Below are 20,335 nucleotides of genomic sequence, written 5' to 3' on the forward strand. Positions count from 1 at the left end.
TCATCCAAATGCTCTCTAGCAAACTTCAGACGGGCCTGGACATGTACTGGCTTAAGCAGGGGGACACGTCTGGCACTGCAGGATTTGAGTCCCTGGCGGCATAGTGTTTTACTGAAGGTAGGCTTTGTTACTTTGGTCCCAGCTCTCTGCAGGTCATTCACTAGGTTCCCCCGTATGGTTCTGGGATTTTTGCTCAACGTTCTTGTGATAATTTTGACCCCACAGGGTGAGATATTGCGTGGAGCCCCAGATCGAGGGAGATTATCAGTGGTCTTGTATGTCTTCCATTGCCTAATAATTGCTCCCACAGTTGATTTCTTCAAACAAAGCTGCTTACCTATTGCAGATTCAGTCTTCCCAGCCTGGTGCAGGTCTACAATTTTGTTTCTGGTGTCCTTTGACAGCTTTTTGGTCTTGGCCATAGTGGAGTTTGGAGTGTGACTGTTTGAGGTTGTGGACAGGTGTCTTTTATACTGATAACAAATTCAAACAGGTGCCATTAATACAGGTAACGAGTGGAGAAGTTACAGGTCTGTGAGAGCCAGAAATCTTGCTTGTTTGTAGGTGACCAAATACTTATTTTCCACCATAATTTGCAAATAAATTCATTAAAAATCATACAATGTGATTTTCTGGATTTTTTTTCTCATCTTTTTAAGTGGGAGAACTTGCACAATTGGTGGCTGACTAAATACTCTTTTGCCCCACTGTACATTATTACATTTGAGTAATTTAGTCGAGGCTCTTTTCCAAAGCAACTTATAGTAGTGAGTGGATACATTTTCATACTTTTCCATAATGGTCCCCTGTGGGAATCAAACCCTCAACCCTGGCATTGGAAGCGGCATGCTCTACCAACTGAGCCACATGGGAGTAACAGCCCTGTACAGGAGCACTGACCTGCCCAGCTCAATCCCAGCTGTTCGGATATTAGGGAGATCTTGAGCTCGGTCCTCTCCATGACATTGACTGTAGCTGAGGAAAAAAAGATAACTTCAGAACTTTAAATCTACTTTAAATGTAGGACTCAATCACAACTACACGACTGAGTACTGTGTAAGGGTTAAATGTAGGACTCACTCACAACTACACGACTGAGTACTGTGTAAGGGTTAAATGTAGGACTCAATCACAACTACACGACTGAGTACTGTGTAAGGGTTAAATGTAGGACTCAATCACAACTACACGACTGAGTACTGTGTAAGGGTTAAATGTAGGACTCAATCACAACTACACGACTGAGTACTGTGTAAGGGTTAAATGTAGGACTCAATCACAACTACACGACTGAGTACTGTGTAAGGGTTAAATGTAGGACTCAATCACAACTACACGACTGAGCACTGTGTAAGGGTTAAATGTAGGACTCAATCACAACTACACGACTGAGCAATGTGTAAGGGTTAAATGTAGGACTCAATCACAACTACACAACTGAGCACTGTGTAAGGGTTAAATGTAGGACTCACTCACAACTACACGACTGAGCACTGTGTAAGGGTTAAATGTAGGACTCAATCACAACTATACGACTGAGCACTATGTAAGGGTTAAATGTAGGACTCAATCACAACTACACGACTGAGCACTGTGTAAGGTTTAAATGTAGGACTCAATCATAACTACACGACTGACACTGTGTAAGGGTTAAATGTAGGACTCAATCACAACTACACGACTGACACTGTGTAAGTGGTGCAAACAGTACGGCACAAAAAAGGTCTCGTTTTTTACAGATTTGTTCAAGTTACTCAATACAGGACATTATCCAATATATCAAACCCACTAAAATCAGTTGCTATTAAAAGAGATAATAGCAAACTTACCTTGACAAAAAGCACTGGTCTGTTGAAGGGAATATGTATTACCCAGAGTATTGTGTTTTTGCACATACAATCCTTATGTGTTAGCAGACTATAGGCAGGGTAGGTTAGAGGTAGGTAGAGAAGAAATTCATTCAGACACCAGTCCCTTCTGTTAGAACAACATAACCATAGAGAACTGAGGTGCAAGGTAGCAGCGCCGTGCTCAGATAGACAGAAAAGGCCCAGCTCTCATCTTCACCATGTAACCAATGAGCACTCCTTCCCATCTTGGCTCATCTACCATGGGCCAATCAGAGGGCTCCTCTGTCTGGCTCCACTGCAAGGACCTGCCCATTCCCAGCGCTAAGCTAAATGCTAAATATCCGCCATGCTAACAGGACTCGCAGTGGAGCAACCAGCACCAGCGCCATGCAAACCATAACAGGTAATTCAGTACTAATGTTACCAGGACTCTGGAAGCGATTAAGTCCATAGAGCTGTTTGGATGTCTAGGTATTAGCTAATCTTTGGCACATAACCAATATGGCGCCATCATCGCACTGCTGTGTATTATGGGGCTCAGTAGAGCACTGTGTTGCATCCAAGGCTCATGCGTAATAGATTGGGAAGCAGGGGAGTAGGGGTGAAACATTCAAGCCCTGTCTCCTTCTGTATATTAGGGAGAGGGCTTCTGAAAAGGCATGACAAGACTTACCCAGACCGGGCTCGTTCAGAGCGTTGTAGCGCTCCCTCAGGGCCAACGGGGTCAGAGTTCGCCTCCGTTCCTCACTCCCAACAACCTGGACCACACACAATGGACACAGTAACAAAAAAAAACACATCACTGACTAGATATGGGTACTGCTATCTATGAAACATACTGAACAAAAATATGAAATGTGAACGCAACATGCAGTGTTGGTCCCATGTTTTATGAGCTGAAATAAAAGATCCAAGAAAATTTCCATACGCACAAAAAGCTTATTTCTCAGAAATGTTGTGCTGAAATTTGTTTACATCTCTGGTATTGAGCATTTCACCTTTGACAAGATAATCCAACTGACAGGTGTGGCATACCAAGAAGCTGATTAAACAGCATGATCATTACACAGGTGCACCTTGTGCTGGGGACAATACAAGCCCACTCTAAAAGGTGTAGTTTTGTCACACAATGCCACAGATGTCTCAAGTTTTGAAAGAGCATGCAATTGGCATGTTGACTGCAGGAATGTACACCAGAGCGGTTGCCAGAGAATTGAATGTTCCTTTCTCTACCATAAGCCGCGTCCAATGTCGTTTTAGAGAATTTGACAGCATGTCCAACCAGCCTCACAACCACAGATCACATGTAACCACACCAGCCCTGGACCGCCACAATCCAGCTTCACCTGCGGGATGTCTAAGACCAGTCATCCGGACAGTTGAGGAAACTGTGGATTTGCACAACCAAAGAATTTCTGCACAAACTGTCAGGAACCTTCTCAGGGAAGATAATCTGCGTGCTCGTGGTCCTCACCAGGGTCTTGATCTGTCTGTAGTCCGGCTTTATACCCCATGTTGGCCGTGGGGTTATGGTATGGGCAGGTATAAGCTACGGACAACGAACACAATTGCATTTTTTTCCCAATGGCAATTTGAATTCAGAGATACCATGACAAGATCCTGAGGTCCATTGTCGTCCCATTCATTCGCCACCTCATGTTTCAGCATGATAAGACACGGCCCCATGTTGCAAGGATCTGTACACAATTCCTAGAAGCTGAAAATGTCCCAGTTCTTCCATGGCCTGCATACTCACCAGACATGTCACCCATTGAGCATGTTTGGGATGCTCTGGATCAACGTGTAAGACAGCGTGTTCCAGTTCCCGCCATTATCCAGCAACTTCGCATAGCCATTGAAGAGAAGTGGCCACAATCCACAGGCCACAATCAACAGCCTAATCAACTCTATGTGAAGGAGATGTGTTGTGCTGCATACGGAAAATGGTGGTCACACCAGATACTGAGTGGTTTTCTGATCCACGCCCCTACCTTTTTGTTTAAAGGAATTATGACCAACAGATGCACATCTGTATCCCCAGTCATGTGAAATCCATAAATTAGGGCCTAGTTAATTTATTTCAATTAACTGATTTCCTTATGCAAACTATAACTCAGTTAAATCTTAGAAATTGTTGCATGTTGCATTTTTATTTTTGTTCAGTGTACATGCATTTCTCCCAAGGTTGTCTAAGGAAATGTTTGCATGTGGTTTCTTGTGCTGCTTTTGTGACTATTACATTGTACTGTCTTAGTGGAAACAAAACTGTATTTGAGATCAACTATTTTGCTTGAATTAGCAATGGGACATAAAAATATTCAGTTCATCTTTGCTTTTGAACCGCCAATCAATAGTCTGACTAGTCTCTTTTTAGATACGGTATCTTTTACAGTCTGTATTTAATGTTGGTCTTTTTTAAGCCTTCGAAGTTCAACTGATCATGGATCAGCTGAGAAGGATGCAGACAGAGCTTCCCAGGAGATATTGCAACACCCTTTGTCGACTGAGAACCAATCAATCAATAGCAACATTAAAGCATAAAAACACCCCATTCATAATTTCCATAAAATGAATGACTTTACACTCTTAGAAAAAGGGGTATGGTCAGGGTATATTGCATTGTTCCTAGTGGTACAAAAATATAAAATACCTTCAGAGGTACACATATGATTTCAAATGGTATTGTTTGGTACCTTTTAGGGTACATGTGCAGATAATCTAGTATAAATGGTAAAATTTTGTACCCAATATTCTGAATATAAAAGGTACAATAATCACACACTCTCAAAAACCCAAAATTATCATATTTTCCTGCATGCTTTTTGGAGGTAGATTTTATGCTACACAAAGATAAATAACATACATTTTTCTAAACAAATCCAATCTGTTAGCAGTCAGACTTATTGCACCCATTACTGAGATGGTTGTTCCGGTTTAGGTCAGTGGTTCTCCAACCTCTCCTTGGGGACCCCCAGACGTTTCACAATATTGTTTTAGCCCTGAACTAGTTCACCTGATTCACCTAGTCAAGGGCTTGATGATTAGTTGACAAGTTGAACCAGGTGTTCTGAAATAGATCAAATACATGAACCGGCTGGGGGTCTCAGAGGAGAGGATTGAGAACCACTGGTTTATGTCGTCTCATTTTGTAATTTTTCTGTACCTTGGTAGTCCTACCCATACAAAACAACCAGGACCAACCTTGCTTAGCTTCAGAGGCAAAACAGCAGTGGGATGCAGGGTGCTCTGTTTCTGGAATGAATGTGCCAAAATGAGCAACTGTAAAAAAAAGGCTGCGAAAGCAAAGGCCGGGCTAACATAACCAAACAAAAATGCGTCCATTTGCAATTTGCTCTCGCATTTATAAATTATTTCCTTGCAATATTTATTTTTCATATCAATACTTTTGTATTTATGTTTTGCTTTCAATATCATTATTTTTGTTTGCAATAGTAAGAATTTTGTTCTCAACTTCAGAAGTTTTGCTTGATATAAATGGCACCAAAGTAACTCATTCACTAGAGGATTTCACCATATAATAACACTATTGCCCTATTAAAGGTGTGTAAAGCGGAAATGGTTAATTCCGTGTTTCCCAAACTCGGTGTACATTTGAGTTTTTGCCCTAGCACTACACAGCTGATTCAAATAATCAACTAATCATCAAGCTTTGATTATTTGAATCAGCTGTGTAGTGTTAGGACAAAAAAAAAAAAAACGAGCACCCCTTGTGGTCCTGAGTTTGGGAAACATTGCCTTAACTGAATCATTAACACAGTGTTTTCCCAGCCACAGTTTTGGTAAAAAGGTGAGGGAATGGGCTGGTGAAATGCAACCAATCTCAAATCCATATACCGGTACTATGTTATGGATGCAAGGGCTGACCATCCATGATATCAAAATGACATTTTAGGCTATACAGCGTCTATTTACATTTACCTTTTTTACATACATTGGAGTAAATGTGGAGTTTTCTTACATGTGAAACGGCAAATTTGATATCACTAAATGTGGAGTATTGGTTTTTCCATTTATGCTTTGAGTTGGACTTTAGCACGTATAGCTCGTTAGCATGTGGGGCGCACTGATTGGTGTCACCTCGTTAGTCAGTATGTGTTACACCTGTGATGGTTGCCATCTCGTTAATGGGAAGGTGTTTCACCTGTGCTAGCCCAGGTGATATTTAAGAGTGGCTGGCCCAGTGCTCCAGCGGTCTTGATAGATACAGAGAGTTAACACCTTTAGTTGGCGTGCCCCATTTTGAGTTCTAGACAAGCAATCCTTTGTCTGATCTTCCCTGCTTTCATTTGGATCCACTTATTGGTTTTCTTCTGTCTTTGAGTTTGGTGTGGGTTTTCCTGTTGTTTGCTCCTTCTTCAGAGGTGGAGAAAGTACCCAATTGTCATACTTGAGTAAAAGTAAAGATACCTTAATAGAAAATGACTCAAGCAAAATTGAAAGTCACCCAGTTGAATACTACTTGAGTACAAGTATTTGGTTTTAAACATACTTTATAAAAAGTAAATGTATTTACAAAAATATACTTAAATATCAATTGTAATAGTAAAAGTTAAAATAATTTCTAATTCCTTAAATTAAGCATACCAGATGGCACCAATTTAGTGGTTTTTAATTTGCCAGGGGCACACCAACACTCGAACATAGTTTACAAACGAGCATCCCTTGTGTTTAGTGAGTCCGACAAATCAGAGGCAGACGAGATGACCAGGGATGTTCTCTTGATAAGTGTGTGAATTGGACCATTTTCCTGTCCCGAGTACTTTTGGGTGATAGGGAAAACGTATTGAGTAAGAAAAAATATTTAGGAATGTAGTGAAGAAAAAGTAAAAGTTGTCCAAAATATAAATAATAAAGTACAGATAACCCAAAAAACGACTTAAATAAAAATACTTTGAAGAATGTATTACTTTGAAGCATATTTAGTGACTGCACTGGGTATCTTTTAGGTTCCAGTTGTTGTTGCTAGTTAACTTTCAGTGGACTTGTGCCTGTCAGAACCTCTCCTAAAACCGCACCCGTTTTGTTTTTGTTGGTCAGTGACGCTTTGTTAGTTCCCCCTTCTGTTTGAGTGACATTTTGGGTTTTCTAGCTGGGGAATGTAACATTTCTTACATGCGAAACGCAAATGTAATTTTCAGGTGAATGTTTTTCACAAGTGAAAATGCAATTCCACATGTGAAAGTGAGAATTTCACAGGTTTATTACATGTGAACCTGCAAATTCCAAAAGTTATATTTTGTGAAACTGCATATCTGATTTTCACATTAACGTTTTGTAACGTCATTCCTCCTCTTCTGAGGAGGAGAAGCGAGAAGGATCGGAGGACAAATGCGCAGCGTTGTAAGTGTCCATAACGTTTATTTAAAGACATAAACTGAACACTACAAAACAATAAACGTGAAACGAACTAAACCAAAACAGTACCGTGTGGCAACAAACACTCACATGGAAACAAACGCCCACAACTCAAAAGTGAAACCCAGGCTACCTAAGTATGATTCTCAATCAGAGACAACTAACGACACTTGCCTCTGATTGAGAACCATACTAGGCTGAACTCAAAACCCCAACATAGAAAAACACACAGACTGCCCACCCCAACTCACGCCCTGACCACACTAAATAAAGACAAAATAAAGGGAAAAAAAGGTCAGAACGTGACACGTTTTAACATGTGAAACAGCAAATTTCACATGTAAAATTGCAATTCACATGTGAGGTGAAAACATGTTATTCTCCTCACATGTGAAAAGGTGGTGTAAACATGTGAACTCTAAATTTAATACATGTGAAAATATGGTTTCACTATGTGGGAGTTCGGAACGTGAGAGAGTGAGTTGGAGTGTGTGTGCGTGTGTGTTTGTGTGTGTGCATTCATGAGTGTGTACCTTGACACAGGGAGGCATGGTGATGTTGAGGTTACACAGCACGTGCTGTGCATCCTCATACTTGGTAGACTTCCGCAGGAAAGAAAGGAACCCAGAGGCTTCCTTATTGCTGTCTCTGACCTGATAGACACAGAGAGAGAGAGAGAGAGAGAGAGAGAGAGAGAGAGAGAGAGAGAGAGAGAGAGAGGAGATACAAGGGAAAGAAAGAGAAAGACAGCCGAAAAAGAGGAACAGGAAGACCAGAAGAGGTGGACTCGAGGAAGAGAGACACGAGAGAATGACAAAGGTAAGAAGAGGTAAGCAGAACAGATATGAAGGATAAAGAGGATAGGGTGAAATGTAATGAAAAAGAGAGAGAGGGAAGAAGAAGAAGAAGAAGAGAGAAAAGGGGGAATTAGATAACCTGCAGAGTGGTGGTCTGTCGAGCAGAAACACAGAGGGAAGAGATGGAAGCAGTCCATAGGCAGGCGAGAGAGAGAGAGAGATTTACCTGCACAATTACCTGGGCGTCTGTCAGATCAGACAGTAACAGAGTGACCGTGAGAGAGAGAAAGAGAGACAGTGAGACAGACATACAGACAGGCAGGCCACAAGATTGGCAGGCAGGCAAGAAGGTGAAAGAGCTAAAGGACGTGCACACAGTTACAGCTAGGTAGAGTCGGCAGGTACACCACGATGGAGAATACTTCACAAGGCACTCGTCTGAGACTGACTAAGATGGAAGCGCACGTCACACACACTCAAAAGCCACACAGACAGACAGAAAACACAGACAGATATGGGTAGACAAACAGACATACATATGGTTAGGCAGACAAGATGTATAGACAGACACGTACAGACACACACACAGACAGATAGACAGGTGGTCTGTGAAAGAGAAGTGTTGTCTGCAACTCAGGTATGCACACACAGGTAAAGGAAGATAGAAAGATAGGCTGAACAGATCTACAAAAAAAGGACAAGATTTGAAACAGATGGAGAGATGGGAGTGATAGAGATGGGAGAAGGAACACAACAATTGTAATGAGCATATATAAAGTTAAAGAGATAGACGGACAGATAGATGAACACACAAACATGTCTGAAAGAAAATGACAGACACACACCGACATATCAGAAACACCGATAGTCAGTCAGACACACAGACATGTAGACCGGATCGAAAAGACCAACCGACTGTCGACTGACCGACGGTCGATTCAACGCAAAACCTGCCTGAATAACATGTCAAATACACCAACAGACAGCTTGACAGACTGACACTTCAATTAAATCGACTGAATCACAATTCAGTGCAAAAATAGAGATAGACAATGAGAGGGAGACAGACCTTGACAGAGACGGGCAGTCTGTTATCTCTGAAGGCTTGGAAGCTGAAGCTGCGTGCCTGCTGAGTGGCCTTCCTCACAGGCACCAGGTTCCCAGAGCACTCCAGGTGCAGAGGCATGCCCTCCATCACCTGAGGGGGGCGACAGAGTCACGAGAGAAAAAAATCCTCCATTGACTTCCATGGATTATTCACACAAATGTCTGAGTTATGTGAACATATTTAAAGACAGTAGAACCTACTGAAACACACACTAAACCCCTCGCCCCCTGACCCCTGCTGACCTCTATATCCCTGCTCCGGGCCACCTCGCTGAAGTTCTCGTGCAGCTCCAGGGTTTTGTCCATCTTGTCGTCGGTCATGCAGTAGCAGCGTAGGCGGCCCTCGCGTGCCTCGTTCATTTTGGCAAATATTACAAACTTGGCCATGTAGGGCACGGCCATCAGCTCCCGGTACAGCAGGTTGGCGAAGGTCACCACCTCAGCTGTGCGTGGGCAGTCTGCCAGCCAGAACCTGGGGAGAGGAGGAGAGGAGAGGGGGAGAGATGACGCACAGAGAAGGTTGAGGGATAGTTGATAGAGATGGTGGCTGTTTGTGTGTGTGCATCTGTTTTATCTGTCGAAGTGTACAGTTAATGGATTAAAGACTGTAGCATAGTGTAAGCGGATGGAACTCAATATGGTTTGGCACAGGATGAGGTTGCAAATGGTTATTATGCACAGGGTAAATTAGTATACTGGTGTTCTTCCTCATACATTTTGTATAACATCTAAAGGAGGGTGTGAATTAGGACTCACCTTGCAGAGACGTTGGTGGTGAAGTTGGCGCAGTTGTTGGTGTACATCAGCTTGGTGGTGCCAGTGATGTCCTCCCACTGGGCTGGTGCTGTTCCACCTGGGAGACAAGGGGCTGTTTCATCTCTCTTTTTTTATACACTTCCACTTTCTCAATCTCTGTCTTTCCCCTCAATGGCCTGTTACTTTTCCCAACTCTCTTTCATTCAAGATTGTCTGGGCACGTGATGCTATCGTCCCCGTAGAACTCACGTCAGTCATCATGAAGTGCTTTGAGAGGCTAGTCCAGTGCCATATCACCTTCACCTTACCAGACACCGTAGACCTCCTACAATTGACATACCGCCCCAACAGATACACGGACAATGAATAGCCATTACACTACACACTGTGGTATCCCACTTGGGCAAGAGGAATACTTATGTGAGAATCAGTGTTGGGGAATAGTGAACTACATGTAGTTCAACTAGAAATGTAACTACATTTTGCAGTAGCTTGGTGGTAGTTAAACTAAATTCAAATCTAAGTAGTGTTTTCAGTAGTTAATTACTTTTTAGCCATGTAGTGGTGTAGCTACCAACTGGAACTACACACTACTTTTTTGCTCAAAAACATTTGGGTGTAGGCAATAATTTCCTGTATTTTTTGGCATTAATTCTCACTTGAAACATAATTTTTGTGTTTAATAGGCTAAATTACACAAAGTGGCTGACTTACCATTAGGCAGTTGCCTCAGGCCTCACATCATCAAGTGGCCTCATGATCTGGGCATAATTAAAAAATGATCACACTAGTAATAATTTCACTGCTTGAGACCCCCCCATGCTCCGGTCGAGGCCGGTGAGGGTTGGGAACAACACCTCCGCAACGCTGATCCTGAACACCCCAGGGGTGTGTGATTAGCCCCCTTCTGTACTACCGGTTTACTCACTACTGTGTGGAGCTTTCAGCACTAGTTCTGTCCCCTTCACCCCTGTCCTAACACTCACTTATGTTGACAATTAATGCTATTTGCCATGAACCAGATGTCAAGGACATAAAGTAAACTCCATGCATGCCCGTACCAATGACACTGCAGAGGAGGCGCAGGCTGGTGGTGTCCCCCTCCCCAGCGTCACGTGAACTCTCCCTCCAAGACGGGGGCAGCGGGATGCGTAATCCTATTGGCCGGTGGAACTTGCGTCGTCGTGGCTCGACCGTGACCACTGGGCTGAAGGTCGCTTGGTTACCAAGCTGTCGAGTCAGAAGCTCGTCTGGGATAGGCTGAGCCTGAAGAGGGAGAGGAGAGACGGGAGATGAGAAAGAGTGAAAGAAAAGAGAAAGGGATAGAGAGAAGAAAGGACAAGTGATGTATTAAAAGGGGAGACAAAAATAAGAACAATAACGTAAGGTAAAAATACAACAGAAAACCCTTAACTTTTTCTCACATTACTCGCCCTCTGGAACATAGTCAACAAACTATTATTAAGACAAAAAAACATGTTGTTACAACATAATACATAGGCCTACCTGAACATACCTCTAACAGATGGATAAACAATCATGCACGTAAAACCAAACCAAGTGACATGCGCATTTGAATATCAGTTAATTTAGCTCAGGGAACTGAAGTATGATGAAAGTTGGGAGAAAACTAAAAAGACAATAGTGAAACAAAGCAAACACATTCATACATACAAAACATCTAAATCAAAGGACAACAGACATTTCAAAATTATAATGAGGAGATATGGGACAAATGGACGCAGTAAGAAGTAAAACAACACAATCTTTGGTCGTGGAAAAATATATGGAGGTAGTCAGCACTCCTGACTGCCAGTTACTATATGCTGTAGTCAGTGTTATGCATTAGCCAGCTCCATTGTTGCTGCGGTGCCAAACTTGCATGATTGGCAGGGCAGACAGCACTGATTGAGTGAGCTGAACAGAGCAGCTACCTGACAAAATGTCCCATTCAATCAAAGTTGATTGAATACAGCCCTAGGTCTTTGGAAGAGCAGTGCAGAAAGCATATTCACTCCTAGGGAGCCAACATGAAAAACTGCCTTTCTATTTACATAACCCAGTAGGTAAGGTAAGGCATCGCTCTGCAGGCATCTCCCCCTCTCGTCCTCGTCCTTCTCCTCTTCCTCACCTGCAGCCCCAGTCGAACTTTCTTGGTGACCGCTGTCTCAGGGAAGATGGCTTGGACATGAGGGACCAGCATGCTGGCCAGCTGACCGCCCTCTGGGCCAATCAGGTCGCTCTCCTGCTGGACGCGGGACACCACAGCGAAGTAGAGGGGGAAGTCCGTGGAGATGATGCGGCGGATTCTCTTCTTCTCCAAGTCCTCATGACTCTCCAGGTCTGAGGAAGGAGAGGGGCGGCAGAGAGAAAGGGGTAAGGATTATGTTAATGAGTTACATATATTTTTGTGTGTATAACATCGTTGTTACAGTAAAATGATATACTGTCGCTTACATACGAGGCCTTAGACATAACAGTACATAAACACGGCTCTACTGTAGAGGGGTGACATTTATCATCGTTACACTGACCTTCATCCATGCCATTCAAAATGGTCTCCAGCACCTCGTCGCCATAGCGATTGCGATGCTCCTTCCAGACAGAGCCGTTCTCACTGCGCAGAACCACCAGCTCCCGGTCCCCTCGACCCAGAGAAGCGAAGTGGGGAATCTCCACTATCACTGGCCTATAGAGATATTACCACTCTACATCAGAATGCTATACATGCTGTTACTATTGGAATCTATTACGATTACTGTACGATTGCTCCTACACTGTTACAATCACCACTATCACTGCCACTGGGTAATAAGAGAAATGCAAGGTCCTCACTGCCCAATCAAATACAGGTTGACAAACAAGCAGACATACAGAGATACAGACACACACATGCAAGCACGCACGCAAGCGGGCACACGCCCGTACTCACCCTAGGAACTGCATACTGGAGGGCCCCAGGGAGATGATACGGCTGGCCAGGCCCTCTCCCTCTACCAGCGGGGGTGGGGTGTTGAGTTTCTGGGGTTTGACCAGACGACAGGTGATGCGGGTGGGGGCAGCACAGGTCCGAGGGGGGATGATGACACGCAGCCCGTGGTGTCTGCTGCCACGCATGGAGCCCCCCCGGGCATCCACCATGAAACTGACCAGGAACCTGACCGGCAACCAATGAGAACCACCATTAATTATTGAGAGAATAACTATCCAACCGTGCTCAACTCAAGTTCATCCTGGTCAAATTCAATCACAAACGGTCATAGTGACCTCGTTAAAGAACTGTAATCACACTGAATGGAAGAAATAGGAAATAAGATGCCGATTCATTATGTAATGTCTTGGCATTGTGTATAATAGGGTGTGTAGGTATTGCAGTGCGTAAGCATTGTAGAGCAGGGCTCTCCAACCCTGTTCCTGGAGAGCTACCGTCCTGTAGGTTTTCACTCCAATCCTAATCCAGCTCACCTGATTGTAATAATTAGCTGGTTGATAAGCTGAACCAGGTTAGTTACAACTGGGGTTGGAGCGACAAACCTACAGGAGGGTAGCTCTCCAGGAACAGGGTTGTGGAGGTAGTAAACTGACCCTGTGTGTAAGGGGCTGGCCACTGGGCTAACATTGTCGGAGGTCTCTGTAGCAGGACTGCTGGGGATCAGAGAGTCCTCATCATACTCCTTAGGCAAGGGGACAGGGGTGTGCTGTGGAGGGAGAGGGAGAGGAAGAAAGATAGAGCACAATCTAATCATCAGCATTGACAATTGCATTTGATGAGATAAATGAATAAATCCTTGAACCTTACCCCCTCAAGCAGGACAGTTTCAGGGGACACGCATGGGATTCTGGGAATTGCAGGAGAGTAGGGCCTGCGCCACAAAAATAAAAATAAAAAAGTGAGAGGGCCAAATAGTAATGTGGTGGAAAATCATTTCCCTCACATTATCCTCAGATGACTGGACTCTGACACACAAAGTGTTCAGTTCGACCCTGGCGCTGTCACTTACGTGGTGCCCAGGCCGCCCTCAAAGTCTCTCAGGGTCTTCTTAGGGGACAGGAAATCATCATCCTGGTCCTTGAGGTCGTCAAGCTTCAGGTACCGAGCACCATCCATCCCCAGCAACTCATCACCTGCAGAGCACAGAGCGACGACAGAGGAATGGAGAGAGAGAGAGAGAGAGAGAGAGAGAGAGAGAGAGAGAGAGAGAGAGAGAGAGAGAGAGAGAGAGAGAGAGAGAGAGAGAGAGAGAGAGAGAGAGAGAGAGAGAGAGAGAGAGAGAGAGAGAGAGAGAGAGAGAGAGAGAGAGAACAAAAAACAAAGGCGCAGAAAGGAGAGAGAAAGAGAAAAGAGAAAAATGACTTGATAGGTCTAGACCAGGGATGTCAAACTCATTCCATGGAGGGGCTAGTGGCGGCTGGTTTTTGGCTTTTCCTTTCAGTTAAGACCCAGACAACCATGTGAGGAGACTTCCCCACCAATCAGTGACCTTAATTCCTCAATCGAGTCCAAGGGACGAGTGAAAACCCGCAGACAATCAGCCCTCCGTAGAATGAGTTTGACACATGTGGTCTAGACTGTTTCATTTTCCACCTACCATTACCATATATAGTCACATCCCCAAGCAGTTTCGGATCGGAATGGAGTCAAACTGACAACAACCAATGGAGACCAATGGAAAAAACAGTACGATTGACAACACAGAATAGAACACACACTGCATGGTACATAGCATGGCACCTGGTCACAGCATAGTGAGCATGCCCGTTAGAGAGTTCCGTATGGGAGAGAATTGCCTTGGTTACTGTAACTACAAGCAGTTACATATGGGTGTACACAGTCACTGTGTTTGCGCTGATCTTTGAGTGCTTCTCAGCTGGAGTTGTATCTGTGTAATTAGTCTGTTGATCAATTAAGCACCGCAGGACTGGATCCCTCAGTGGCAGAACATTTTTTTCCTGTTCTATTTTTCTCTTGCTCTACAGTATTTCTACTTTCTAAATTCTGATGTAGTCCTGTCAATGATGAGTCCATGGACAGATGTTGTTAACACTGGTAAAGGAAAATGTCATGACCACATCACATGCCAATGAAACACTGACATGGTCGTTCACATTGAGCAGACAGAGAGAGACAGAGAGACAGAGAGACAGACAGACAGAGAGAGAGAGAGAGAGAGAGAGAGAGAGAGAGAGAGAGAGAGAGAGAGAGAGAGAGCTACTGGGTGGATGTAGAGAAGAGGATAGCAGGAAACATTATTGAGTGAGAGAGACGGTTGTAAAGGGGATTAGAGAATGAGAAAGTCCTTGCAATGGAGGCGCAATTTTACGAGCCACCGAACGACCGGACAAAGCAGAGGTAAAGACACAGTCCTACCTAACGTTAGCGCTGCGACACCTACAAAAACAAATGGAAAAGGCATTGTTTAGGCTCGTCATCTAGGTTCAAACAGAGACTTCAGTCCTCTTCCATGACACTGGACCTGGGCTGACTATCACAACCAAAACACAGGACAGGCAGTAGTACTATTTTTTACAGAAAGACTTAAACGCTAAAAATGAACGTGTCTTGAGTGCCCCAACCTACCCTCATCCTCTGAAACATCCAATATCTCATCTACTGTCTCAGGGAAACTCATCCGATGTTTCTCTGTGGTGATCTGTGAAAAACGTCAAGAGAAGGAGAGAGAAATGAGTGATATCAACTGACATGCTCAAATATGTAATTCCAGTCAACATGATACTGTGCTGTAGCTCAGAGTTTCACACCACACACAGATACTCATAACCATGTGAACCAGAAGTGCTGCTCACCACGGAAACGGCCTCCTCGGTGACCAACTTCAGCACATCAATGACAGAGATGTAACCAAGTCGTTTGGCAATGCCCAGAGGAGAGGTCCCATTCTACCACAGAGAACAGAGACAGACAGGAGATACACAGATCAGACGCCAGACGAAGGCTTTAGATGTAAGCGTGAGGGAAGAAATGAGTCGAGGAAAGCAAACAGATAAAGAACAGGTGAAGAGAAGAGAAGAGAGTAAGGGAAGAGCAGAACTAGAGGAGAAGTGTGTACTGGAAGGATGTGCTTACAGTGGTGATCTCGTTGGGCTGGGCTCCGTGTTTGAGCAGCAGGGTGACTATGTCAGTATGACCCTGCTGGGCGGCCTGGTGCAGGGGAGTGTAACCCACCTAGAGAGTGGGGTGGAGAGAGAGAGAGAGAGAGAGAGAGAGAGAGAGAGAGAGAGAGAGAGAGAGACAGGGACAGAGAGAGACAGAGACAGAGAGAGACAGAGAGAGACAGAGAGAGACAGAGAGAGACAGAGAGAGACAGAGACAGAGACAGAGAGAGACAGAGAGAGACAGAGAGAGACAGAGAGAGACAGAGAGAGACAGCGAGAGAGAGACAGAGTGAGAGAGACAGAGAGAGAGAGACAGAGAGAGACAGAGAGACAGAGACAGAGTGAGAGAGACAGAGTGAGAGAGACAGAGAGAGACGGGAAAAAGGTGTTCAGGTAAATGCAACCCTCTTACCAAGACTGCTGACATTGACATGCCATTATTCAATAGAAATTCCATGTCCAAACTAATGTAATGGGAGTGATGTGACAGCAGCCTGAAGGCGGCGGTGACGTGAGACAGGGCAGAGCCACACTAATAGAGGCCACGTGTAGGGAGGAGAGTAGCAGCGGCAGCTTCTCACTCTGGTCTTGCTGTTCACATGAGCCTGCTGCTGCAGGAGAAACTTCACCATCTTGATGTTGCCATAGTGACAGGCCACATGAAGCGCTGTGTAGCCCATCTGAAAGAGAGATGGAGAGGGGGGGGGGGTTGGCTGTGTTTCAGTGGCCTCATTATAAACAGCTTGGTGGCTCTGTTGTACCTTGAACAGTCCTGCCAGTAAAATATTATTGAAATTTGAGAGAGTGTGGATGCTGTATGAAGGTATTGGAAATGGCATGTCGTCATAGCATGTGGTGCATCGTACTGCTTATACTGAACCGCACTGAATATAACAGAAAAGTGTACATTACACGTTTCTGTTTTCTACACTGTATTCTGAGGTTTGTGGTTGACATCATGCAGCATGTCTTACCCGTGAGGCTGCGTAGACTGATGCCCCCTGTTTGACCAGGGTGTCTGCTATCCCTACGTGACCTTCCTGGGCCACCAGGTGCAGAGGGGTCAGTCCATTCTGAGAGACACGGGAGGGAACAGGAGGAATACAGTAGGCTGCTGGTCAGTCTGTTCACTAACCAGCTCTGAGTCAGTCTAAGTCACAGTGCACCGTCAAAACACGCATACTAGTAGGTAATTTCGGTTACCGGTTTGACCCAGTGATTGAAACATCTTGCCCTGTAGCCCTCAACACTTTATCTTACCATGGGTCTATCAAAACCTGTACAACTTAGCTAGCTATCCCTGAAAGCTTGCCTCAAACCCTGTACAACTCAGCTAGCTATCCCTGAACGCCTCAAACCCTGTACAACTCAGCTAGCTATCCCTGAACGCCTCAAACCCTGTACAACTCAGCTAGCTATCCCTGAAAGCTTGCCTCAAACCCTGTACAACTCAGCTAGCTATCCCTGAAAGCTTGCCTCAAACCCTGTACAACTCAGCTAGCTATCCCTGAACGCCTCAAACCCTCCTGAGATGTATTGTTCCTCTCTCCAGTCCACTACCTTGTTCCCCAGGTTGACGTTGGCCTGTTTGGAGATGAGCAGGGCCACCATGTCTGGCTGGCCCTCCTGTGAGGCCAGATGGAGGGGTGTGACCCCCTGGAGGGACTCCGCGTTGGCAGAGGCTCCATACTGCAGCAGGCAGCCGGCCGCCTCCATCTGGTTCTGCTTGGCTGCAATGTGCAGAGGAGTGTAGCCGTTCTAGAGACAGACACAGGGAGTCAGCAGGGTTGGGGGTAATACACTGGATCATCAATTGGTGGGTCGTATTCATCATAGTTTACACTAGTTACCAATGAACCTGGAAGGGGGATATACTAGTACCGCTATGTGTGAGCGGCATGTGTGTCACATCGTTCCTCTTACCCGGGCAGTGCTGTGTGCGTTGCCTCCCTTGCTGACCAGCAGCTTGACCACGTCCAGGTTGTTGTGATGGACGGCCACGTGTAGAGGAGTCAGGCCGTTCTGCTTGGACACACACACACTTACTGTCACTAGCTATCTAAACCACAGAATATCAGTCTGCCTTTGTGGGCGCATGTTTAAAATGAAAAATGATGTCTAAAATGGTGGGACATGCTGATTCCTTTTGGGCTGTGATAAATGCCGGTCAGTACTTAGAATACAAGGTTTATTTGTTAGTCGGGCCACAGGAGAGTTCCATAGTTTTTAGGTGGGTCACAGTACTGAGAAGTATGCCTAGCACAGATAAAAAAGCACATGACAGTCCGTGTTGTGTTGCAGTGTGTTTTTCTACCTTTCCAGCCGCGTTGGGGTTGGCTCCTCTCTCCAGCAGCAGCTCGACCACGTCCACCTTGCCGTACTTACAGGCCACATGGAGAGGAGTGAAGCCTTTCTGCTTGGACACACAAACACACAGATTCAGCATGAGCAGGATAACTAAAAGAGGTGAGGTGTGAAGGGATTAGGAGTGAGAGGAACGAACTTCAGAGAAAAATTGGGTTAGAGAGAGATAGAGATAGAAAGAGAGAGAGGGTGAGGAAAAGAGAGAGAGAGAGAGAGAGAGAGCGAGAGAGAGCGAGAGAGCGAGAGAAAGAAAAGTCGGTAAATCAAAGGAGAACCTTTGTCATCTTGGTTTGTTGGGCCGCCCCGTCCAGGAGAATCCGGGTGGTGTGGGCGTGTCCCTCACGGGCGGCGATGTGTAAGGGGGTGTGGCCAGCGGTGGTAGCCGAGTCAGGATTGGCCTTGTGCTCCAGGAGCAGTTTGACCAGCTCCTTATGTCCCATACGGGCCGCACAGTGCAGAGGGGTCTGGTCATCCTAGAGAGAGAGAGAGAGAGAGAGAGAGAGAGAGAGAGAGAGAGAGAGAGATATAGTGAGGAAAAACAGAGATTGGAATGAAATACGTGTAGCCAATTGTATTTAGCTAGCAGTAACATTAAGGTATTTGTGCAGTGTATGCTGTTGTAAAGATAGTAACTGAAGAATTTAAATATATGTATATATATTCTTCTCTTCAGTTACTATCTTTACAACAACAGCATAAATGTAACAGTAACAGCATGCAACAGTAACAGCATGTAACAGTAACAACAGCATACACTTTCACTGGGGAGGGGGGGACATGTCCCACCCACATTCTGAAATTGCATTTTTGTCCCCCCCCATGTGGACACCTCCGACCAGTTGGGAAGGCTGCTTGGAGTGTTTATCCAACTTATATTATGTCCCCCCCATGTGGACACCTCCGACCAGTTGGGTAGGCTGCTTGGAGTGTTTATCCAACTTATAATTATGTCCCCCCCCCACACACTTCTAAAACCAAATATGCTCCCCTGACATGTACCATGTGCTGGTGGTTTTGAATGTGTATTCCAACCAGGACAGAGTTTGTAGTAAAACATGCTGAATGCTCATAGATGTGTATTTGAGAGTGCGTACCGTACCTTAGCCTTGGCATCCACCTGGGCTGTGTTCTGCAGCAGGAACTGAGCCACCTCACAGTGGCCTGCCCTGGAAGCCATGTGGAGGGGCGTCTCCACTTTCTGTTACACAAACACAGGTCAGAGGTCACATAGCCTGTCACAACCACTCTGACATTAAACACAGGACTAGGCCATGCAACATCAATAACACACACACATCAACTAAAATATCACATTATACACACAGAGAACAGGCTTTAGTCATCCAATCCATATGAATGCATGGACCAGATACCTGTCCATCATAACCTTTTGCTGGTGTTCATTTCAACATAAGAATAAGATAAGTCCATCAGAGAGCGCTGGATATTTCACCTCCGTGTCAATAATAAAGGTTATAAAGGGGTGGCCTCTCACCACATTGGAGGCATTGGGAGAAGCACCTCTGTGGAGCAGGTTCTTCACAATGTTCAGGTGGCCCATGAAGGCTGCTACATGCAGGGGGGTCAGACCAGACTATGTAAGGGGAGGGGGGGGGCACATGAAGAGAGAGAAGGTGTTATATAAATCCACCTCCATTAAGCCTACATTCTCACTTTCAGACCTTTTGTAATGGCATAACTGGCAGCAAACTATTACAACAATTAGAAACAGTAGTGCACCAAATCCATTGCTCTTCAAAAGAGTGTTATCTCACCTCTGTGACGGCCTCCAGGGAGGCAGAGTGTTTCAGAAGCAGGTCCATGGAGCGCATGTGGTTCTTCTTACAGGCAATGTGGAGGGGAGTGAACCCATTCTGAACAAAGTCACAACATTTGACTAATTCAGCGTAGAGTTATGTTCGGTACGCACAAAATGGGAGAAAGCATTTAGAAATGGAGACGGTCCTGCCT

The 20,335-nt window shown here is 45.0% G+C and overlaps 1 protein-coding gene across 12 annotated transcripts in view; it reads right to left on the minus strand.

The window, feature by feature from the left end:
• The window catches only part of LOC110509751 (uncharacterized), a 98,936-nt gene that overhangs the window by 10,422 nt on the left and 68,179 nt on the right, over nucleotides 1-20,335 (minus strand). For 4 of the 12 annotated variants that reach the window (XM_090226971.1, XM_090226966.1, XM_090226970.1 and 1 more), the window contains exons 11-36: nucleotides 20,140-20,238; nucleotides 19,860-19,958; nucleotides 19,464-19,562; nucleotides 18,640-18,837; nucleotides 18,315-18,413; nucleotides 17,924-18,025; nucleotides 17,561-17,758; nucleotides 16,975-17,073; nucleotides 16,582-16,680; nucleotides 15,972-16,070; nucleotides 15,692-15,784; nucleotides 15,465-15,537; nucleotides 15,255-15,275; nucleotides 13,888-14,011; nucleotides 13,686-13,749; nucleotides 13,472-13,584; nucleotides 12,819-13,043; nucleotides 12,421-12,575; nucleotides 12,018-12,229; nucleotides 10,948-11,152; nucleotides 9,887-9,983; nucleotides 9,374-9,602; nucleotides 9,093-9,221; nucleotides 7,760-7,879; nucleotides 2,524-2,608; nucleotides 901-975 (exon numbers count right to left, since the gene is read on the minus strand). In XM_090226971.1, coding sequence (XP_090083097.1) covers nucleotides 901-975; nucleotides 2,524-2,608; nucleotides 7,760-7,879; nucleotides 9,093-9,221; nucleotides 9,374-9,602; nucleotides 9,887-9,983; nucleotides 10,948-11,152; nucleotides 12,018-12,229; nucleotides 12,421-12,575; nucleotides 12,819-13,043; nucleotides 13,472-13,584; nucleotides 13,686-13,749; nucleotides 13,888-14,011; nucleotides 15,255-15,275; nucleotides 15,465-15,537; nucleotides 15,692-15,784; nucleotides 15,972-16,070; nucleotides 16,582-16,680; nucleotides 16,975-17,073; nucleotides 17,561-17,758; nucleotides 17,924-18,025; nucleotides 18,315-18,413; nucleotides 18,640-18,837; nucleotides 19,464-19,562; nucleotides 19,860-19,958; nucleotides 20,140-20,238 — 3,211 coding nt within the window. The remainder of the gene's footprint in view (nucleotides 1-900; nucleotides 976-2,523; nucleotides 2,609-7,759; nucleotides 7,880-9,092; nucleotides 9,222-9,373; nucleotides 9,603-9,886; nucleotides 9,984-10,947; nucleotides 11,153-12,017; nucleotides 12,230-12,420; nucleotides 12,576-12,818; nucleotides 13,044-13,471; nucleotides 13,585-13,685; nucleotides 13,750-13,887; nucleotides 14,012-15,254; nucleotides 15,276-15,464; nucleotides 15,538-15,691; nucleotides 15,785-15,971; nucleotides 16,071-16,581; nucleotides 16,681-16,974; nucleotides 17,074-17,560; nucleotides 17,759-17,923; nucleotides 18,026-18,314; nucleotides 18,414-18,639; nucleotides 18,838-19,463; nucleotides 19,563-19,859; nucleotides 19,959-20,139; nucleotides 20,239-20,335) is intronic. The other 8 variants (XM_090226972.1, XM_090226968.1, XM_090226965.1 and 5 more) reach the window with 3 other exon arrangements.

The sequence above is a fragment of the Oncorhynchus mykiss genome, chromosome 29 (assembly GCF_057628025.1).
Source record: "Oncorhynchus mykiss isolate SJ-2025 chromosome 29, ASM5762802v1, whole genome shotgun sequence".
Classification (NCBI taxonomy): domain Eukaryota; kingdom Metazoa; phylum Chordata; class Actinopteri; order Salmoniformes; family Salmonidae; genus Oncorhynchus; species Oncorhynchus mykiss.